The 20246-nt window shown below is 30.8% G+C and overlaps 1 protein-coding gene across 1 annotated transcript in view; it reads right to left on the reverse strand.

Moving 5' to 3' along the window:
* Positions 1-20246, reverse strand: part of LOC129221021 (protein O-mannosyl-transferase Tmtc3-like) — a 117987-nt gene that overhangs the window by 68146 nt on the left and 29595 nt on the right. The window contains exons 2-4 of the mRNA XM_054855457.1: positions 10742-10933; positions 9112-9248; positions 5806-5887 (exon numbers count right to left, since the gene is read on the reverse strand). Coding sequence (XP_054711432.1) covers positions 5806-5887; positions 9112-9248; positions 10742-10933 — 411 coding nt within the window. The remainder of the gene's footprint in view (positions 1-5805; positions 5888-9111; positions 9249-10741; positions 10934-20246) is intronic.

A 20246-nucleotide genomic window follows, 5' to 3' on the forward strand; every position in this document is an offset into this window, starting at 1 on the left:
CTGGACAACTTCAGCGACTTTGTCAGCTATGATAGCTAGTTGATCCAATTTTTCGGAAGAGGCTGAGAAAACTGTTTGGATATGGGCTGGCATCCGTTGCAACCATAAATTTTGTAAAAAATCGTCATTGAGCTATTTTCCAGAAAGTTCTTTCATTTTTCGTAGGAGATGACTTGGCTTCTCATCACCCAACTGCAATTCAGTGAGGAGTTTCTTAATTTTCTGATGTTCAGAATCTTCAAACTCACTAATTAACCGCTCAGTTAGTTTTAGATATTTTTCTTCAGCTGGCGGATTTAGTACGATGTCAGATACATGAGATAAAGTTTCAGCATCAATGTTGGCGATAAGGGCCGAAAATTTGGTCTCATCACTCGTAATCCCGCTGTAATTGAAGGCGTTATCGCATTGCGCAATCCATAAACGTACGTTAGCTCTCCAAAATGGTGGGATGCGAAGTGCAACTTTTGCAACCTGATTTTGTTGATCGGGAGTAGTCATCGCTAATTCAAAGCAGTAGTTCCAAATGCAAAAACTTACTAATCAAAGTCCTCAGGAAAACAATAACGCCAAATGCTTCATTAACACGGCATTCTTAAGGCTGCATCAAGATATTAACTGCATACATTTTTTTAATAAGTCCTCAGGTCACCAATTTACGGCCGGTTGGCGTGTTATGTTCATGAAGAAAACGAAGTTACACAAAAGTGACACATTTATTCAAACATTTTTGGACAATACAAGAAGGGAAAAGGAAAATGGTAAAAATTCCAAGGATTATCCACACGTGATTCGTACGAGTGCGAGGCGCGAGTAACATGACGCAATGACAACATGTAGCGCTTCACTTCACTTCAATAGCAAAAAGTTAAGTTGTCAATATTTGTTGCCGCAGATGTATGGATGTATGGATGTTTGTTACTCTTTCACGCAAAAACTACTGAACGGATTTTGATGAAACTTTACAATAATATAGCTTATGCATCAGAATAACACATAGGATAGTTTTCGTCCCGTTATGGGGGGCAAAACCCCCCTTAGGGGAGCAATAAAATACAATTTTCGTATAAATTCTCTAATATAGGGATGAAAAAATACTTGCACATATTTACATTATATGTCCATCGAAAGCTCTGATTTTTCTGCTGAAGATGGCACTTATTCGAAATTTCTAAGTAGAATAAAAAACGAGTTATGAGCTTTTTAGTTCCATGTTCGAAGGCTTTCCTAAACTCAATACAGTATTTAGTGTATCATCTCAACTCCCTGTCGATAGCGACTATTGTTGTATTGTTGACTATCTTTGCTTTTCGTGACTGTTCAAGGCTTTTCTCAAGTCAAATCTTGAAGTAAGATTTTTGCACAAGATTGGCAAATAATACATGATTTGGCTGACCATTTTCCATTTAAACGGAACTTTAATGTAATTAATGGTTTTTATTATTATTTATGCTGATTGAACACTTACTCATTATCCAATCAACCAGCAGATCGCCAAAATTTTTGCAGAAATATTTCCATAGCTGATGCATTTGGCAGTTTTTTTCAATGTCGCTGTTTTTGAAGCCGAAGACTACGTCATAATGTTTCTCAGTTTTCACCATGTAAACAAAATATCGCCAATCAAAGAATCTTTAAGAATCTTTTTTTACTGTGTTAAATAATCCAGCAACGAAATTAGGCAAATCCATAAACAGCACAAAAACTTCCATTAATTTTTCCTTTTTGCACAATTTCAAACAATCGCCAAATTTTACTACTTATTTTGGAAACATTTCGGATAAAACTCTTTAGCGCCATTTTATGGTGACCAAAAGTATCTCAGCACCTGGCGATAATATCTTTGTAACGAAAATTAATATATCGTTTTACAAAGTAAGGAAAGAAGGAGGGAGCATCATCGAAGGTATCCCAAAACGATTCCCGCAAATTCGGTAAAATCGCACCAAGAGCCCACAATGATTGAAATTTCCCAAAATAACTAAAGCAAGTATAAGGGGATTACGAGCAACGTCAATAGCAATACAGAGAAGGTTTTAGACTCCATGTTAAAAAAAAAGTATCAACAGATTAATCTTTTTAAACATGAGAAGAATAATTTCATGTTTTGGAAATTTGTACATGCTTAAATATAGTGCTTTCGTTTCTAAATCAATACTATTTTGTTCTTTATACTTATTGCTATTTTACTTTTATGGGTAAGGAAGAAACTCTACTTTTAATCATGTCAAAAAGATGTGTTTTAAATTCTTTCACTTAAACCAGAAAAAAAAAGCAAGTAACGATTTTTTCTCATAATTATTACTGACCCAGGCAACGCCGGGTATTTTTGCTAGTATGTCATAAATGGTCTTTAATATTCAAAAGATATTTTACACATTATCGAATGTGTGCAGACACCTGTTTCTGGTTTACAAGGGACGGATTTTTCAATGCATCAGAAGAGAGCATATAGATCAAGGGTCATTCTTTCAAACCTTAACCTGACATCAGTAAATGACAAAATAAGTAGGGGGAAAAAGCAAAAAAAAGGAAAGTATGAAAACGAAATACAGTACCCCGAAGCGACAGAAAAATTTCTGTATTGATTATAACTCAGTATACTTCATTTGCGGAATCAGCATTAAATGTATCTGCTTTTCTGTAAATAACAAAATGTACCAACGCTATGGAATATTCGGCATTTTCTCTCCCATGTTAATGTTGTTTTAAAAGTTGGAAACGCCTAAGGGTTTCTGTGCTGTTGTTAAACATTGTTACATTGATACTCGAAAATATCGAAGATTTATATTCTTTGAAATAAATTAATGCAAATACAGAACGGCATTTTCAAATATTTTTTAGGATGTGGCATTCAGGAAAAATATTTAAAATCGATAAATGGTTTTCTTTATTTTTACGAAGAATAAAACATATGGAATGAATAATTCCAAGTAAAGGAATGGTTTTTGCTCACAAATCCCTGAAATTCGATTCTCTGCACATATTAGTTTTCAGAGACCTTCAAAAATTTTAATTTAATGACAACTGCTTTTGCATAAACTTCATTTTTCGAAGATAATATTTTTAGATGCATTAAGAAATATTTATCAAAAGCTATTCAATTTCTTTAATGCAAAATTTAAATTGTTTTGTAAACAACAAAGGTTTATTAAAAGTAAACAATGGAAAATAAACGAATTGGGATTATTTTGAAGAAGTAAAAGCCTCTAGACATTCAAAGCAATCACCAATATTTTGTTTTTGACCTCTCATTCACCCAAAAGACGTTTTATATGATATTAGAAATAATGTTATGAAGACTTGTTCTTTCAGTGTCATAATTAACATTATTTCTTGACATTTCTTATTATACTAGGAAATCGTCCGTCAAGGTATGACGGATGAAAATTGCTTCTATATTTGAACGAAGCAATTGCCTGTTTGGTGATATTTCGATAGTTGAAATTTTAACCCTAACTCCAGTGGATTAACCCTAAACTCCAGTAGATAGCGTTCACTGTTGACCACCTTTTTTGTTTCTTAATTCTCCTAAAATGACAATCTTACCAGTAAAACAGTTAAATTACCGGATCGTTTTCAGCTTTGTCACAATAAAACCTTTCCCTGTATGTCAAACATTGCCATAATATATTATCAAATTGTCATACTATGGCGCGAATTTCATTGATGTGAACGTTAGAGCGTTACTCGATCAGTAATATTCGCTAATTATGTATGAGGATTTACAATTTGATATCAGTAGCTTCATGCACGACTTCTCACGAGTTTTCCTGGTCATCATATATAATCCGATACATACAGCATCGCAAAATGTTCGCGTTTAATCTGAACGACTTATATTTTTACTTACATCTAATTAAAAAAAGAAGAAAGAAAAGATGAGATGACCAGCTAAGATACTTGTACAAGATTTTTTTTTATTCAGACCACTTTGTTTATGTAAAATACTGCCTCTTTAAAAATGTTTAAAATGGTAATAAATATTGTTACAAAACATTTGTTTCATTGGACATGGACGTACAACATATAACATAAAGTATAGAACAATCTATATTTTTTTAAAATAACGACTATCGAAAGAAAAAAAAAATGTAAATATTATTCCAAAAAACAAAAAATGGAATCGAGAAATTGTTTGTGGCAGTTTTAAGTTTTCTTTGCGACTATTTCATTAATAACCTCAGAGAAATATTTTGACGTTAATCAATACGATTGCTAAAGAGCTTCCACAGATCAAAAATAAAATCCTAATGAGAATGAATGTTTTATAAATTCGTTGATCACATGCTGAAAGATTTTAAATTCTAACGAGATTCAAGCAACAATTTTCGATGACATCTACTAATCAATATCCCAGTGCCCGTAAGAACAAAATTAATTGAGTTACGTAAAAGTAGTAAAATAAGTGATAATTTTATCTCATTTTTTTCCAACTTGTACAAGCTTTAATCCTTCCCTATTTATCAATCTTGGTGCGACCAAAAATTCCTGCTTTTCAATTTAATAGTGCCGTATCTATTTTTCAAAGGGATTCGTTTGAATGATGTATAATTTCTTTTGATCTTGAATATATTCAGCTCATAACGGAAAATATCGCAAAATGTTTCTCGTGTCCTTTCTCTTTTGCCATTGAATTTTTCAATGATTTATGAATTTTAAAGTTGCTTTCTAAAGGCAAAACATTGATATTGATATCATAAAATATAAATTAATTTTTTTTGAAAAACTAGCAGAAAATGTAGTCAACCCAGAAACGAAAAGGATAGCAACGGATGGTAATGAAGGTATTGGGAGTTTAAAGTACAGAACTTTAAAACTTTACCGTAGCTTAGAAATTGTTTTATCCTTCAAAAAATTTAATTTGGATATTTTTACTTTAACTTCTTCAGCATCCTCTATACTATTTTATTTGTTCTAATTATCAATCATACAAACAAAAATAAGTATTTAAAGTACAAAAAAAGTTTGAAGTTAATTTCAATATTCTACTTTTAAAAATGAAGTGTTTGAAAATGGTATTTTATATCATATTACCAAACTATTTCGGATAAACATTTCTTTGTATATTTATAGAAAAAAAACGAAACACTCTTAATTATTCGGCTATATACGTGCTAAAAACGTGCTAGCATATAGTTAATTCAAGACTTCAATGGAGCCTCTTCCTCAGTGCAACAAATTCACCAACACAACCGAAAATCCCGAGAGAACTGACAACAACCTCGTGGAGACCGGATTTTGTACCAAAGAGGGCCAACCAATAGGAAATTCCTTTTTTTTTTCAAATATTAATTTCATAATTCAAAAATTCTTTTTTTTTTTTTTTTTTTTTGATATAGTGAATGACGTTTTTATTGTTGGGTTGATTCATACTTTGAAACAAAAAAAAAATCAATATTTCCCTCACCCAAGGTGCTTTTGATATTAAATGCAAAGATATGAAACATCTTTTAAACTTGAATTACGAGATGGTTTTTTCTCAATCAAATTGGGATGCAATGACTGGAGCAAATTAAACAAAATTTTGAATACAAAGTTAAATGATTATGCTGATCACAAATATGTGTCAAATCAGGGGGTTCTCCTAGAAAAATTTAAAGTTGATGCTTATTTTAATATGAAGACAATCCCTTAACAACAATTTGGTAACGGAATTAAGAAGAGTACTATTTTTCAGAAAAAATAACACCTTACACAAGTCTCACTTTAAATAGTTATCGAATACGAACAAGTGTTTCGTTTTTTTTTTTTTTTTTCAATGACCGTTCCTAAGATATTCTCAGAAGAACAAAACACACTTACTGCTTCAGTGTGAACTGGATGAGTAGCAAATAGCAAAGCTGCCACAAAAGCTGTTCCTTTTGGAACAAACATCATGCATATTCTAAAAAACAATGGGGAGAAAAGTCAAACTCAACAACTTTAAGTAACACGTTTGATTTCGAAATTCTAAACTTTCAAAATATAAATATAAGCATCATTCAAAAAAGTAACCAAATAGTAATTTAATTATCTTCAACAATATTTATTTGGAAGTTAATAAAACTTGAAATGTTCTTTTAGTATGGAAAATAGTGAGATAAAATTTCTAACCATTTCATTAACTGCATTTGATATTCACCACCACTTTTGGGGTGATCATAACCAACATTTTATCATTATGTTGACATAAAACGAATTTATATGATAAAAAGTGGTGGAAAATTTTTAGACCGTGTTGAGAGGTTGGTGACATAATGGTCTACTCAGAACCGTTAGATAAAATTTATTCCTAGTTGAAACCTAGGTAAAGTTATCTGAAATAAAGTTAGCGCTCAGTAAATAAGGTGGGTCCAATTTAAATTTTACTTTATTCTCAATTCAAATCTATTTCCATAAAATCTGAGAAATTGGTCTGTGCCTTAGGTATAATTACGTAACTAGCCAAGATACTTAGCACGATTTTATTTTTTACGTCTTGTGTCAGTTACATTCAGAAAAAAAAAAATCTTTCTTCAAAATCAAAAAAAAAGAAAAAAAAAAAACCTTCTTTAAATATAAAATCATAAAAATTCAAAGTGTGTAAGGGAAATATTTCTCACGTTAGTATTCCGTTAAAGGTTGGTCTAAATAAATAAATCATCAGATCAAGATGTGAAAAATATCATCGCACTGCAGACCAACTATTTTGGAATCTTTTTGCTCGAAATTCTCTAACTTGTACAGCTTAAAGTCTGTTAGAGTCTTAACAATATAATCAACACTTCAATTCATTCGAATTTAAAATATCATTCGAATTTAGATAACACAACGCAAGATATTATTGAACTTAGATTTTTGTGAAATAAAGATCGTGGTAAAAGAGGTTAATGAGATCGTGCAAAATGTTATGGTTGATCTTCGCACATTCCCCAATCAGTTAAATCTATATATATAAAAATGGAGTTTGGTAAATTTGTTCCCTAAGATCTCAGAAACTACCCGGCAGATTTGGCTGAAACTTTCACCGTTTGTTCAGTTTGGTATTGGGAAGGTTTATAGACCAGTTCGAAAAAAAATCCGATTGATAGTTCCTTTTTTATTCTAATTTGTCCAAATTTTCGCACAAATGCCCCAATATGGGGGTAGAAAAAAACGGGCACATATTAACATTATGTGTCTATCGAAAGCGCTAATTTTTTGCTGAAGATAGCATTCGTTCGAAGTTTCTAAGTGGTATAAAAAACGAGTAATGAGCTTTTTTGTTCCCTGTTCGAAGGCTTTCATCAATCCAATTCATTATTTAGTGTATCATCTCAACTCCCAGTCGATAGCTAGAATTGTTGTATTGTTGAATATTTTTGTGTTTCGTCTGACTTTTTGAGGTTTTTCTCAAGTCAAATCTTAAAGTAACGTTTTTCCACAAGATTGGCTAAAAATAAATAGATTTGGCTGATCATTTTCCATTTAAATGGAACTTAAATGTAATTAACGGTTTTTTTATTATTAATTATGCCGATTGGACACTTACTCACTATCCGATCAATCAGCAGAAATATCGCGAAAGTTTTTGCAGAAAGCTTCAGTAGCTGATGCATTTGGTAGTTTTTCCAACTGTCGCTGTTTTTGAAGCCAAAGGCTACGTAATAATGTTTCTCAGCTTACACCATGAAACAAAATATCGCCAATCACAGAATCTTTTTAAAAAACTTTTTTTACTGTGTAAAATAATCCAGCAACTAAATAAGGCAAATCCATAAAGAGCAAAATAACTTCCATAAATTTTTATTTTTGCACAATTTCAAACAATCGCCAAATTTTACTACTTATTTTGGAAACATTTCGGTTGAAACCGTATAGCGCCATTTTATTTTGATCAAAAGTATCTCTGCATCTGGCGACAATATTTGTATAATAAAAATTAGTAAGAGGGGGGAGTATTATCGAAGGTGTCCCAAAATGATTCTCGCAAATTTGGTAACATTTTAAACCGCACTAAGTGCCCACAATAATTGAAATTTCCCCCCAAAAAAAAAAAACTAAAGCAAGTGTAAGGGGAACACGGGCGGCTACATTTTTTAAAACAGTTCGTTCATCAATAGCCATATAGAGAAGGTTTTAGATGTAAAAAAAAGTACTAACAGATAAATCTTTTTAAACATGTAAAGTTTAATTTCATATTTCGGAAATTCTTCAAATTTGTATACGCTTAAACGTCGTGCTTTCGTTTCTAAATGAATACTATTTTGTTCTTTATACTTATTGCTATTTTAGTTTTATGAGTAAGGAAGAAGCTCGATTTTTAATCACTTCAAAAAGGTTTGTTTTAAATTCTTTCGCTTAAAACAGAAAACAAGGGCAAATAACGATTGTTTCTCATAACTATTACAGACCCGGGCAACACCGGGTATTTTTGCTAGTAATATCTACATCAACTGAGGTTTTCCGATTGTTATTAATTTGACAATCTCTGAATCGTAGGGCATTTACTCTTGATCGTTTAAAAGAAATTCCGTTGGAGTAAAGGAGTAGGAGTACGTTGATGCTTGTCGACTTGTTTTCTTTTTAGCTTGGCAAAAACAGAAATACCTTCGTTTACTTCGCTGTCTTGTTTACTCCTTATTTTACATTCTATGGAAAATTTACTGCTTCATAATTGCATGAAATATTTATTTGTTTTTTTTTTACATTTAACAAAGCATTTGGTGATTTTTAGTTCAGTTGGCAGATTAATTTACACTTTAAAGTAATTTTAAATCCTCTTTAATGGCTTGTTTTATTCTTTCGCGAAGTTGTGTTTAATGGTTTGTTTAAAATCATGTAAAAATGGCAACTTAGTAAGGTCAAAGTTTCATTGTAACTTTGACCAAACAAGGCTCAAAGGCTCCAAAAACCATAGTTGCAATAAAATATGATTGCAGAAAGTCGGCAATTAGAAATCCCGTAGTTTCCAACAGCAATAGATCCGTAATTTCCAATTATGACAGATCCGTTTGATCGTCAATCTAGTTATATTCTACACTCTAGTCATAAGTTTAAGAAAAAACATTTTCAATAGTATTTTCACTGAGATCACTGCAAACATGTCATCACATTATTACATCTTACAAAATAAATATTAATTTTAAGTTTTCAATCAAAATGTCTTACCGCATGTAAAGTAAGCAAACCAAGCAATGCAGGCCAATATTCGTCAGGTGGTATCCAAATGGTGCAAGCTTATGAAAGTAATAATTTATTCTGTATGTGAGTACACAAAGCGGACGGTATGATTTGTGGCTTTGCTCCTGCAAATAAATAAAAACTAATGAGTAAAAGCAGTTAAACACTTACAAACTGTATTGCAGAAATTATATTCATGCATTTAAGAGATAGTAACGTAAGGACGATGACAAAAATTCAAAAAAAGAAAAACGGAAGAATTGTATATAATACTCCATTCGTTATTTTTTAAATTTTGGAATTCTTTTTCTTCTTCTTCTTATTATTTTTTGATTATTTGCATTGAGCAATATACGCAGCTCATATCTTACGTGCATAAGTATAAATGGAAAATATTTCTGATAATTTAATAATAATCATGCTACTGCATAAAAAAATCCTGAAATTTAACGGTAAAATTTACTGGCATTCATTCTGCCAGTAACTTTTACCGTAAAATCCAATTTTACTTCAAAATTTTACGGATAGAATAAGGGAGAGTTAGAAAACGCAAAATGCGAGCAGCAGATCCGATCACGGGACATTCGGCTAGGCAGGCGGCTTGGCTAGGCAGGCGGCTTTGCTGCCCACCATAGGAGTTGGGACACATTGATCGAGGGGAAATACAATGTTATTTGCTTTGCACTGTAAGTCAAGTGCTGAATCAATTGGTGCTGCAATCGTTTATTTTTTCAGTACAATTTACTGTAATTTTATTCTGTATTATAAACACTCCATTTTGCAGTAAAATTTACCATACCTGAATTTTTAACAGTGTAGCTACTGGTGAAAAGTATCTCTTTTTCTACAACTTGTCTTCGAAATCTGTTTTTAATAATAGTTTGCTCGCATAGTCGTAAAATCTATCATCGATAGCGACTATATTCTTCTTTGTTTCATTTACACATTCATCTTTATTTGCGTAGCTTTAAATCTTTCCTTCAATTTATTTTAAAATATTTAACAGTCTTTACATTTATCTGCCACACTAAAAATTCAGGAAGATTTTCTGGTAATTGTTAATTGTAAAATGGTGGACTTACAGAATCGCTGATTTTTACTGTAATTTATACCGGAGATATAAGCGATCGCAGCTCCGATTGGTTGCTGTGGCCTAACGAGGAAACGTATAATTTTACAGTAACATTTGATTTTTACGGCAATAGTTACTAGTAACATGGATGCCAGTAACAATTACCGTAATTTTTCGGGAACATTTTTAACAGTGCAGTTTAATTTTCTTCCATTATTTTTTACAGCTTTAATACAACTACCGTCTACTCCAGTTTTGTAAGCAAAAATTAACAAAAAGCACGGCAATCAATTAGAATTGTGCGAAAGTGCTTCGTATTCCCAATTCTTAATGAGGTAAATTCAATATGATTCCTCAAAAATTTGACTTCAGGTATTATGCTTTAAGATTTATAAGTTAAGAAATTTGCATAGAAACACACGAAGTCACACTAAAAGAACTAGGAGCTTTATTTTAAAACTTACAAACAATCTCGAGCAGAAACGGTCCAGAAGCTACAAAATAAGTAGATACAACTCACTGGAAGATTAAAAAAAGATAACTTACTTTTTGTATCGGAGTTCCCCAGAAATCATTTTGTAGAAGATTAAGAAAAGGAGTTGTTGGCCTGAGATCTTGGTTGTCACGAATGGCGGACATGTCATCAAAAACGAAGCCACAATTTAACGCATTTCTATAGCATATACCTGCAGCTGTTACCACTATAACGTAGCACAGAACTGTTTCGTATTTTTTATTCTGTAAGAAAGAAGAATTACTTTAGAAAAGATGAGGGAAAAGTTGCGCATTAGAAGTTTCGTTTCTATCGGAAAATACAAGTAAAATGTTGTAAAAAGTAATTTAGTGAAACTATTATATTTTATTTTTATTTTATCTAAAGCTCGACAAATATGGCAGAATATTTCAATCAATAATGGGTCAGATGAAGCTATTTTTCTAAAACTGGTTCATCGTAACTGAAGAGTGTTTTCAAGAGTTATTTTGAGTCAGTTTTGTAAAAAGTTTGTTCTTTAAAATTGTTACTGCTAAAAATTTTTTTAAAAAAGGGGCATGAGTTTAAATTAGTGAAAATTTTCAGTTTAGAATTAGAATAACACTTGTTCTCAATTAGTAGAAATCATAACAAATAATATTTTATTTATTTTTTTTTAAACTTTCAAATGATTACAGTTGGGTTGAAAATTAAAAACAGGAAGGCTACTGAAGTACTTCAGGAAGAACGTTTATACATGTTTTGGAAGTCAAGTCACGATTGGTGGAAATGCAAATCAAACAAAACTAAGACAAAGGAAAATTGTAGATATATTGTGTTTGTGATAAGTTTACAAATTATTTTCCAATTTTTGCATCACATATAAAATTCCCCATGACTGCATCGGCCATAAACTTTAATGCTATTTTACAAAGCAATGTTTTATACATTGCATTGTTCTTTACAATTTTAATTTTACGAACACATGTTCCAAAAAATCAAAACTGCATTTTTTATTTATTTATTTATTTTTGATGCTAACAACAGCTCTAAATCGTAGCTAATGTTTAACACCACATAAATATGTTATTTTATCACGAATTTCGTAATAATCACATACATGTAAATAAATAAAAATTCATAAATATTTTAACTCAGCATTTTCTCAGTTTGAAGGAAATCATGAAAGAAATGTAAGATTTTATAATGTTCTTGCGAAATCTTTTGTTTATCCTAATTTTATATTAAATTATTTACAAAGAAAAAGACAGATTATAATGTAAATGAAAGAACTACTGTCTGATCTTTTAAATCGGAAACATAAAAACTGAGCTGGCTTTTAGAGTTTCACTTCATTTCCGCTCAAATTTATTTACTTTCCATAGAGCTGATTTATTTTTGAGTAAAAACGTTAAAATAAACACATAATTCAGCAAGAAAGTAATTCACTTTGGGTAATCCAAAGTCCTTATATTTCCTGTGTGTGAAAAAAGCCGTTCTCGAAGAGTTGTTTATTCTATTTATCTCTGTTGCCATTTTGTTTGCTTATTTATTGAAATCCTCATCAATAAAACGCGTTGCGCTGAGGTGGAATCTTCACCGAGTAGCGGAAATATTCTTTATGGAAGCAAAATTTCAATTTCCGCCCCATGTTATCCTTTCTTTTCGAGAATAACTTTTTCTCCTAATGCATGTTTTTATATCCACATAATATTGCCTCTATTTGGGGATTTTTCTCGTCACCAATTTCACGCACGATTTATTTTTCATAAAACGTCAACCTTTAAATCTCGTCTGAGCACTTTATTTTTTTATTCTCCACATTTTCCTCTCTCGTGTTGATAGCAAAGAACGCGGTGATTTAAATGCAAGTGTTTTTTGTCGGCTGTTTTATTCTTTCAGACGATATTGAAACCTCTTGAAGTTCGACTCAAAATTGCATCATAAGCTAACGGTTGTAGTAGGTGGCACGCGCCTGTGTGGAAATATGAAAGACAGAAGATATATAATATACTTCAAGGCACGTTCCGAAAGAAAAACTTTTTTTGACGAAACGTCACAATAGCGGAGGAGACATTGTAGATTCAAGATGTATTTTTAAAGTTTTTATTGAATAAATATTTTTACAAAATTTTAAAGAAGTCCCAGAAGCAAAATCAATATTTCAACTCTCCTATTTCCACTTGGTCAAACAATAAAAATGTAGTGCATTTTTTTAAAAACTCTTATTGGGCTATTCTCGAAAAAATGTCCTGTTCGTTTTTTATTTTTTTTTATGTAACTTTTTATTGAATATGGGATTAACTGTTATGCTTTGATAGTATATTAAAGCATGTATTATATGTTATATACAGCATTTTTTTAAAGGGTTTGGTTAGCTGGAAAAATAAAAAACGGAACATTTTTTTGAGAATCGCCCTTTTGATTTCATTCATTTTACCACGTTTGTTTTTATGGAATTAGGGGTCCTACTCCGAAGGTTTTAGCAACATAATATCAGTATGTATTTGCCTATGTACTTTAATCTTATTTTTCTACACTGCGGATAAACCCTTTACATTTCCCCCCTCCTCTCCCAAAAATATTAAAATAGGCTTGCATTTTATGAAAATATGTTACGCCAATTACTTTTCATCAAAACCTTTAAACTAGTTTTCTTAATTTTACTTAATAATTATGGCAGCTAACATTTTTTTTTTATATTTCATGTCTTTGAACCACTTAAATAATTAAAATGCACAAATTCGAGTTAAAGTGAGGAAATTTGGCCGCTTTTATAGATTCTAGTTTCAGTCAGTAATTTCCAAGGAAGTTGACCTTGCACAGCTTCTTCTTCTTTCAGAAAATAAAAGGGAGGGGGGATGGGGGAATGTTATATTTTTTTCTAAATATTTTAATTACAATATTAACGCTTAATTTTTTATCAAGTCAAAAAGTCCCGGTTTGGACACATTTTGCCTTTACTTAATTCAGACTAAAATTCTTCCATTTTAACATTTTGCTTAACATAAAAATTTAACTTTATTTTCCTTTACATAATTTTACAAATGTGTGTAAGAAATTTTTAGCTTCTAAGTCCGTAATTGTCATTAATTTCAAACCCATCATCACTTTTGCACCTCTTTAGGATCTGACAAGATCTTGAAAGTAATTTTGGTGTGAGGAATATTAACTTAATTGTAAGAAAGAAAGTGAATAATTTTCCAAATGGAAATTTTATGTTAAAACTCCATCAGTCCTATTAACAAAATGAGTCAAAGAGCAAAGTTATCATTTCTGGAAATCCTCATTAGGGAAGATGTTTATAGTTTGGTCTTTATCCAAAAGATGAAGAACATATTTCCAAGAAGTTAGAGAAAAAAATTATTGTATCATTTTTTTTCTTTACTTTTAAATAATTTTATATTTCAGTTTAACAACCCTCTATTTTTTTTTATTTTGTAACATTTTCCAAGTTTAATCTAATTATTTATGTTTTGAGTTTGAAATTCTTGTTCCGCATTAATAATAAGTATACTTCAAGTATCTTTATCTTTACTAATAATAAAGCTGAAAGTCTGTCTGGATCTCTGTCTGTCTGGATGTCTAGATCTCTGTGACGCGCATAGCGCCTAGACCGTTCGATCGATTTTCATGAAATTTGGCACAAAGTAAGTTTTGTAGCACGGGGGTGTGCACCTCGAAGATATTTTTTCGAAAATTCAATTTTGTTCCTTTTCTATTCCATATTTAAGAAAATTTTCCCGAGCAAAATTATCATAAGATTGACGAGTAAATTACCAAGTTATCATAATGTAGAACCGTACAATGAGCAAGCCAATTGACGAGAAATTCACCATACATTATTTCTAAATATACTGGCGAAACGAAAGACCATTTAGTTTTCTACTGCGAGCAAAGCCGTGCGGGTACCACTAGTCAATAATAAGGTTCATACTTTTCAAGAACATCAAAATTAATAAAGTCTGCTGCTATCGAGAATGTGAAGAAATATTTTGTTTTAATATGGTTAAATTTTTAGACAGCAAGAAACAATTTAGTCTTAGTTGCAATGACTAATACTTCTATCCTTAATTTAGACACATTGTTAGCGTCTATATCTTTAATCCTGAGAAAACGTTTAATATCTATTTGCTTTATCTATTCATTCTTTTAGCTTGCGGATACATCTTACTTACAACCTTTCTTTCCAAGGTTTATTGAAAAGTTCCGATAAGACATTACTAAAATTTTTACGTTTTTTTTAAAATGAAACAATTAAAATTTTTGTACTACATGTAGATTTTACTTAGATTTTAAGTATTTTATTGTTTGGGTTTTGGAAAGGAAAAGCAACCGGTAAAGTTTAGCAACATTTATTGCAGCTATTATATTATTAGTATAATATACTATTCTAGTGCATGCGAAAAAATTCATAAATAAAATAGTTAGTGCAAAAATGTTTTTGCAGACTTTTTCTCTTTTCTTTCTTTTTTTTCTTATTTTCTTTTTTCTATTTTTTAAAAGCAATCATCATTAAAAAAAATCATGCTTCAAATTATTTCATACTTTAGCCTTTAACAGTTGGAAAAAAGAAGAAACTAAATTTAATGACTGCTGAAGCTATTTAACTTCAATTACAGTTATTCAGATAACAATAATTAAAGTAAACATAAGCTGTTATTGTTTGTAAATTTGGTGGATTTTTTTAAAACTCGTTCTGTATTAAGTCGTTTCTTTTTTCTTATCAAGTAGTGAAAAAAGTCAAATATTGAAGTTACTGCTACAAAAAGCCGATGAAGCTGCATTTTGTGTGTCTGCTTCGTGGTAGGGGTGTGAATTAAACAAAAAATCGCAACTTTTCGTCCAATTTTAGGGTGATAAAGACCCAGTTTTACATCGGTTAGTCTAATATTTAGTATGAAGTAAGTAAATGCACCAATTCACTGAATTTAGCAGCTTTTTTTATTTTATTTTTTTAATGTTGTGAAATTCCACGTTTCTCAAGCTCAACGAGTTAGCTTCCCCAAATACTGAGGGGCAGGATTGTACTCCGGTCGATTTTACCGCACCGTTTTTTGAAAAAAGCGCCGAAGAAGAATGAACTTGAAAATGCATATGACTAACATTAAAAGGACTTTTTTTAATCTTAATACTTAATTTCATAGCAATACATAATTGTATTTGGGTCATTCTTCAAAAAGTGTAATTTTTCTGTCATACGCCTTTTGCATAAAAACTTGAAGAACAACTCATTCAACATTGATTTTTAATTTCATCAAATATGTATCCATTTAAACATGCCAACAATTTTTTAATAATAATTTTTATTTTAGTATATTTTTGAGTCACAACATGTGAATTCTCACCTCTATGGCATGTCACACACCTTGTGTGACTTGTTTTTTTTTGCTTAATAACTTATTTATTTAAAAGTATATATTTATTTATTAATTATTCCTTTCAAAAGTGTCTCAAATAATAATTGTTTAAGTAAGTTATTTATTATTTTAATATTGTGTTTTAGTTCGTTTCTGAAGGACAAGAAGTTATGTCACACAATAAATTCTCAACCTCCGTTACCTAAACACAAAATGCCATTCTCAGTAACACGTGGCAGTAATGACATCAAATTTTATTTTCCATGATACAAGGGAGCCCCCTTGTTTATTTTCAGCCATAGTTGAAGTTGTGAGATTTTCGTCAAAAAAAAAAAAAAAAAAAAAAAAAAAAGAAAAAAAAAAGAAAAGAAAACAGATTTTGCTTTAAAAACTTAGTGTGGTTATTTTGACTTCTCATCTCCGTGAACTTGAATTTCAGGGATGTAAATTAATGTAAAAAAAAGAAGTGAACATGTTTTCATACACTTAAAATGTGCAGATTGTAGCAACGAAGAAAAAAACTTTTCCATGAAAAATATCATACATACATCAATACTATATCATAATAGGCATTCTCCAAAAATTATAAATTGCCAATACATCCTCAAATTTACTAAATACTATTTTTTAACATACATTTGAAACTACTAGTTAAGCCGTACTTTAATTGAGAGAGCTTAATATTATGTTCCCACTTATCATTAAAATAGCCGACTGTTTTCACAACTAGCAAAATTACTACTTTGATATTAAATTGGCCTCGATTTTTAAATATTAAAAGTTTTTCCTTTTTTTTCATTTCCGTGAGCAAGGCATTTTTTAAATTATTTTTATCTATGAGTAAAATAATTCGAACTTAACTGTGCCATTGTTTATGGTTACTTCTAGTAGGTAGCACATTCATGTAAGAATGAAAAAAAAAAAAAAAAGGTTTCGAAATTGAAAAATATTTGCGTTCAAAAGTTACGTTTTCCGGAGAATGACCCATTTAAGTCAGTTAAAAAAATAAAAGAATTGCATTTTAAATCCAAAACAAGGTATTTAAACTAATTTGTAAATACTAATAACGTCATAATTTTGCTATTTTCTATGTATTTAAAAGCATAACTGATTAGGGAATAACTAATTGGAAGTTGAAGCAGAAAAGAGAAAATGTGAAAGAAACAAAAAGACGAAAGAAAGTAAGAACTGCACAAAACTGTGCAGAAAGTAAAAAAACGAGCTAAAAGCGCTGAAAGAAACTTGCATTTACGTGGGTAAATTAAAATAAAAAATAAGCAAATGAAAAACGCCTGAGGTATTACTAGAAAAAAAAAGACAATAAGTTCAATATTTCTTGGTAGACAGTTCAATTGATGATGAGCAAGATGAAAACTTTTTTCAGTGGCTTAAATGCTGATTCGATCAATAGGGAGGGGGGTTAAAATGCTTTAAATAGCAAGGATGATACCGATATGTGTATTTGAACTATAAGGAAGAAAAATAACTTGTTTTGCGATGCTTGCTTCTAATAACTTTATTATGCGTCATACAATCATTATTTTGTATCATTTGAATTTTTCATCTTTTGTTTCACCTACGTTAAATGGTGTCCGGTTTTGCCCTAACCGTGGAACCAAAACCTGGCTTTTTAAAGCTTGAAAAAACAAGTTGGCAATGAAGTAAATATGTACTTCTATGCTTCTATACTCGGAACATTGCTCTCAAATTTGTAAGAAAGTAAGCAGACTAATTTTTATTCTAGTCGCAATACCACTCAAAGTATTTTACCTTCGCTTTAAAACTTAAATGTTCAAATTTTCTCCATTTTCCTTTCTGTATAAATATATATTTTTCAATATAAATAGAACTAAAAATACATTACTTCAATTAATTTGTTTATTTATCTAAGGCTGACAAATTATGGTGAAATTGTTTAGGGTAGAGGTTGTACATTGCTTTTACCATAATTCGCATCCAAATATTAAAAGAGCACTTGCATATAGGGAAAACTTGAATTGTTGAAATGTGATATAGAATTCTAGGCGATAAACTGAAAATTCAACTTATGTTCCGTATTACCCCGCATTATCCGGCATGCCGCAAAATTCGAGGGTCACCAAATTCTCAATAACACTTGCCTGGTCCTTTCCGGCATGCCGGAAAAATCGAGGTTAGGGAAAAAACATAATACATTAAAAAATATGTGTTCCGCTTAAAAATGAATATATGTTCAAAACACATCTTATTAGTATTAATAAAGAGTTTAATTTTGTAAAAATATTTGCTAACAATGTCATTTGTTATTTTAACACAAAACATATCGTCTAATAGCGAATAATTTTATAAAAATTAAATTAAAACAAAGTAAGCAAACATTTTAGCAATAATTTACCGCCCCTGAAGCAGTGCTAAAGAATTTACCATAGCTATTTCTTTACTAATAATAAAGCTGAAAGTCTCTCTGTCCGGATCTCTGCCTGTCAGGATCTCTGTGACGCGCATAACGCCTAGACCGTTCGGCCGATTTTCATGAAATTTGGCACAAAGTTAGTTTGTAGCATGGGGGGTGAGCGTCTCGAAGCGATTTTTCGAAAATTAGATTTTGTACTTTTTCTGTTTCAGTTTTAAAAACAAAAATATCATAAGATGGACGAGTAAATTACAAAATTATCATAACGTGGAACCGTAACACGGGCACAAGCCAATTGGCGAGATACGAAATTATCATAACGTGGAACCGTAACATGGGTACAAGCCAATTGAATAGAAAATTCACCATCCATAATTTGGAAATATACAGGCGAACCAAAAGACCTTTTAATTTTTTTTATTACGGGCAAAGCCGTGCGGGTACCACTAGTAATAAATAAAAATTAAACTTGCCACTCTAAAAGGAACCTAAACTAATTAATTAAAAAAGTTATGAACAAATCGCAGTAACGATGATTGTTTCTGAATTTTATTGTCATAAAATTAAATCCATAATTAATGACCTACCATAAATAACCGGCACATATTACATGCAATGCACTTTTTTTTTTTTTTGAAAGAAGGTTGCTTTCAGGATTTATTTATTTTTTCCTTACAATGGTTTGGTTTCTGATTGAAACTGAATGGGGAAATTTACATTTGTTTTTTTGCAAAATAAACCTCAAATTACCCGGCATGCCGGAAAATTCGAATTTCCCGGCATGCTAGTCAACCTCGCTTTTTTCCGGCATGCCGGATAATGCGGGGTAATACGGTATGTGTGGGGGTGCTTTTTTATATATTTATATAGTTTTTGAACATTATTTTTAGTAATTCCCATTGCAATTGAAACACTTTCGTTTTCTTTCACTTTCCCCTATTTAAATGACCTTCTCCTGTTGTACGTATCCTTCTCTCTTGTATCCTTCTTTTATAATAGGAACTTACTTATATTAACTCGTATTAACTCTATTTTTTCTTTTCGTATTAAGTTGAAACATACAAATCACTTTTAAAAACATCCAGTACTTTTCGAAAGTAATCAATTCAAAATTTACATTACTAGTTCTTACGCATGTAAAATTACCACAAAACTTTTCTTTGCGTTTCCGTTTGGAATATTTTCGATATCATTTACAGAACAAAGTTTTCCAGTGTTCCTTTTAAACCTTTCTTTTAATCCATTTATTCTAAGCGCTATATAAAATTCAATTTATTTTTTATAGATGGATATCACGTCTTCATACGAACTTTCTTTTACCAATTGTCCCTTTTTTACTTCCTATCGAATATCCTCTTCTAAAGGATGTATATTTTCTTTTTTTCATTATTTTTTTTAGAAGATAGAAGATACTATCGTTTGTGGAAGCTAACGATTTTAAAAACTAAATCCCCCAGCTCCTTCGTTAGCCAGTGAACAAAAGTGGGTTTTTATTTGCAGAATTTGGAATTTTGCCGAGAGCATCTCTGAACTTGGGAATACTAAAACATTTTTCTTTTCTTACGGGACTCCTCAGATATTTTTAGATGCATTTCAATAGAATAACAATTTGGTCTTTTTCCCCAGTCAAGAATGTACATCATGAATAGCAACTTTTGCTCAACAAATTGACATTTCCAATATTTTATCCGATGGAGCTGAAAAACATGAGGTAGTTAATAAATCATGCTTTTATCCCTGTTCCACTCTGGGAAGAAAATGTATGTAACACGAAACGCAATAAATTTTAAGTGAAATTTGTTCTTACTCCTGCTCTGACTTTTTACT

Source organism: Uloborus diversus, chromosome 4 (genome assembly GCF_026930045.1).
Source record: "Uloborus diversus isolate 005 chromosome 4, Udiv.v.3.1, whole genome shotgun sequence".
Taxonomy (NCBI): Eukaryota; Metazoa; Arthropoda; class Arachnida; order Araneae; family Uloboridae; genus Uloborus; species Uloborus diversus.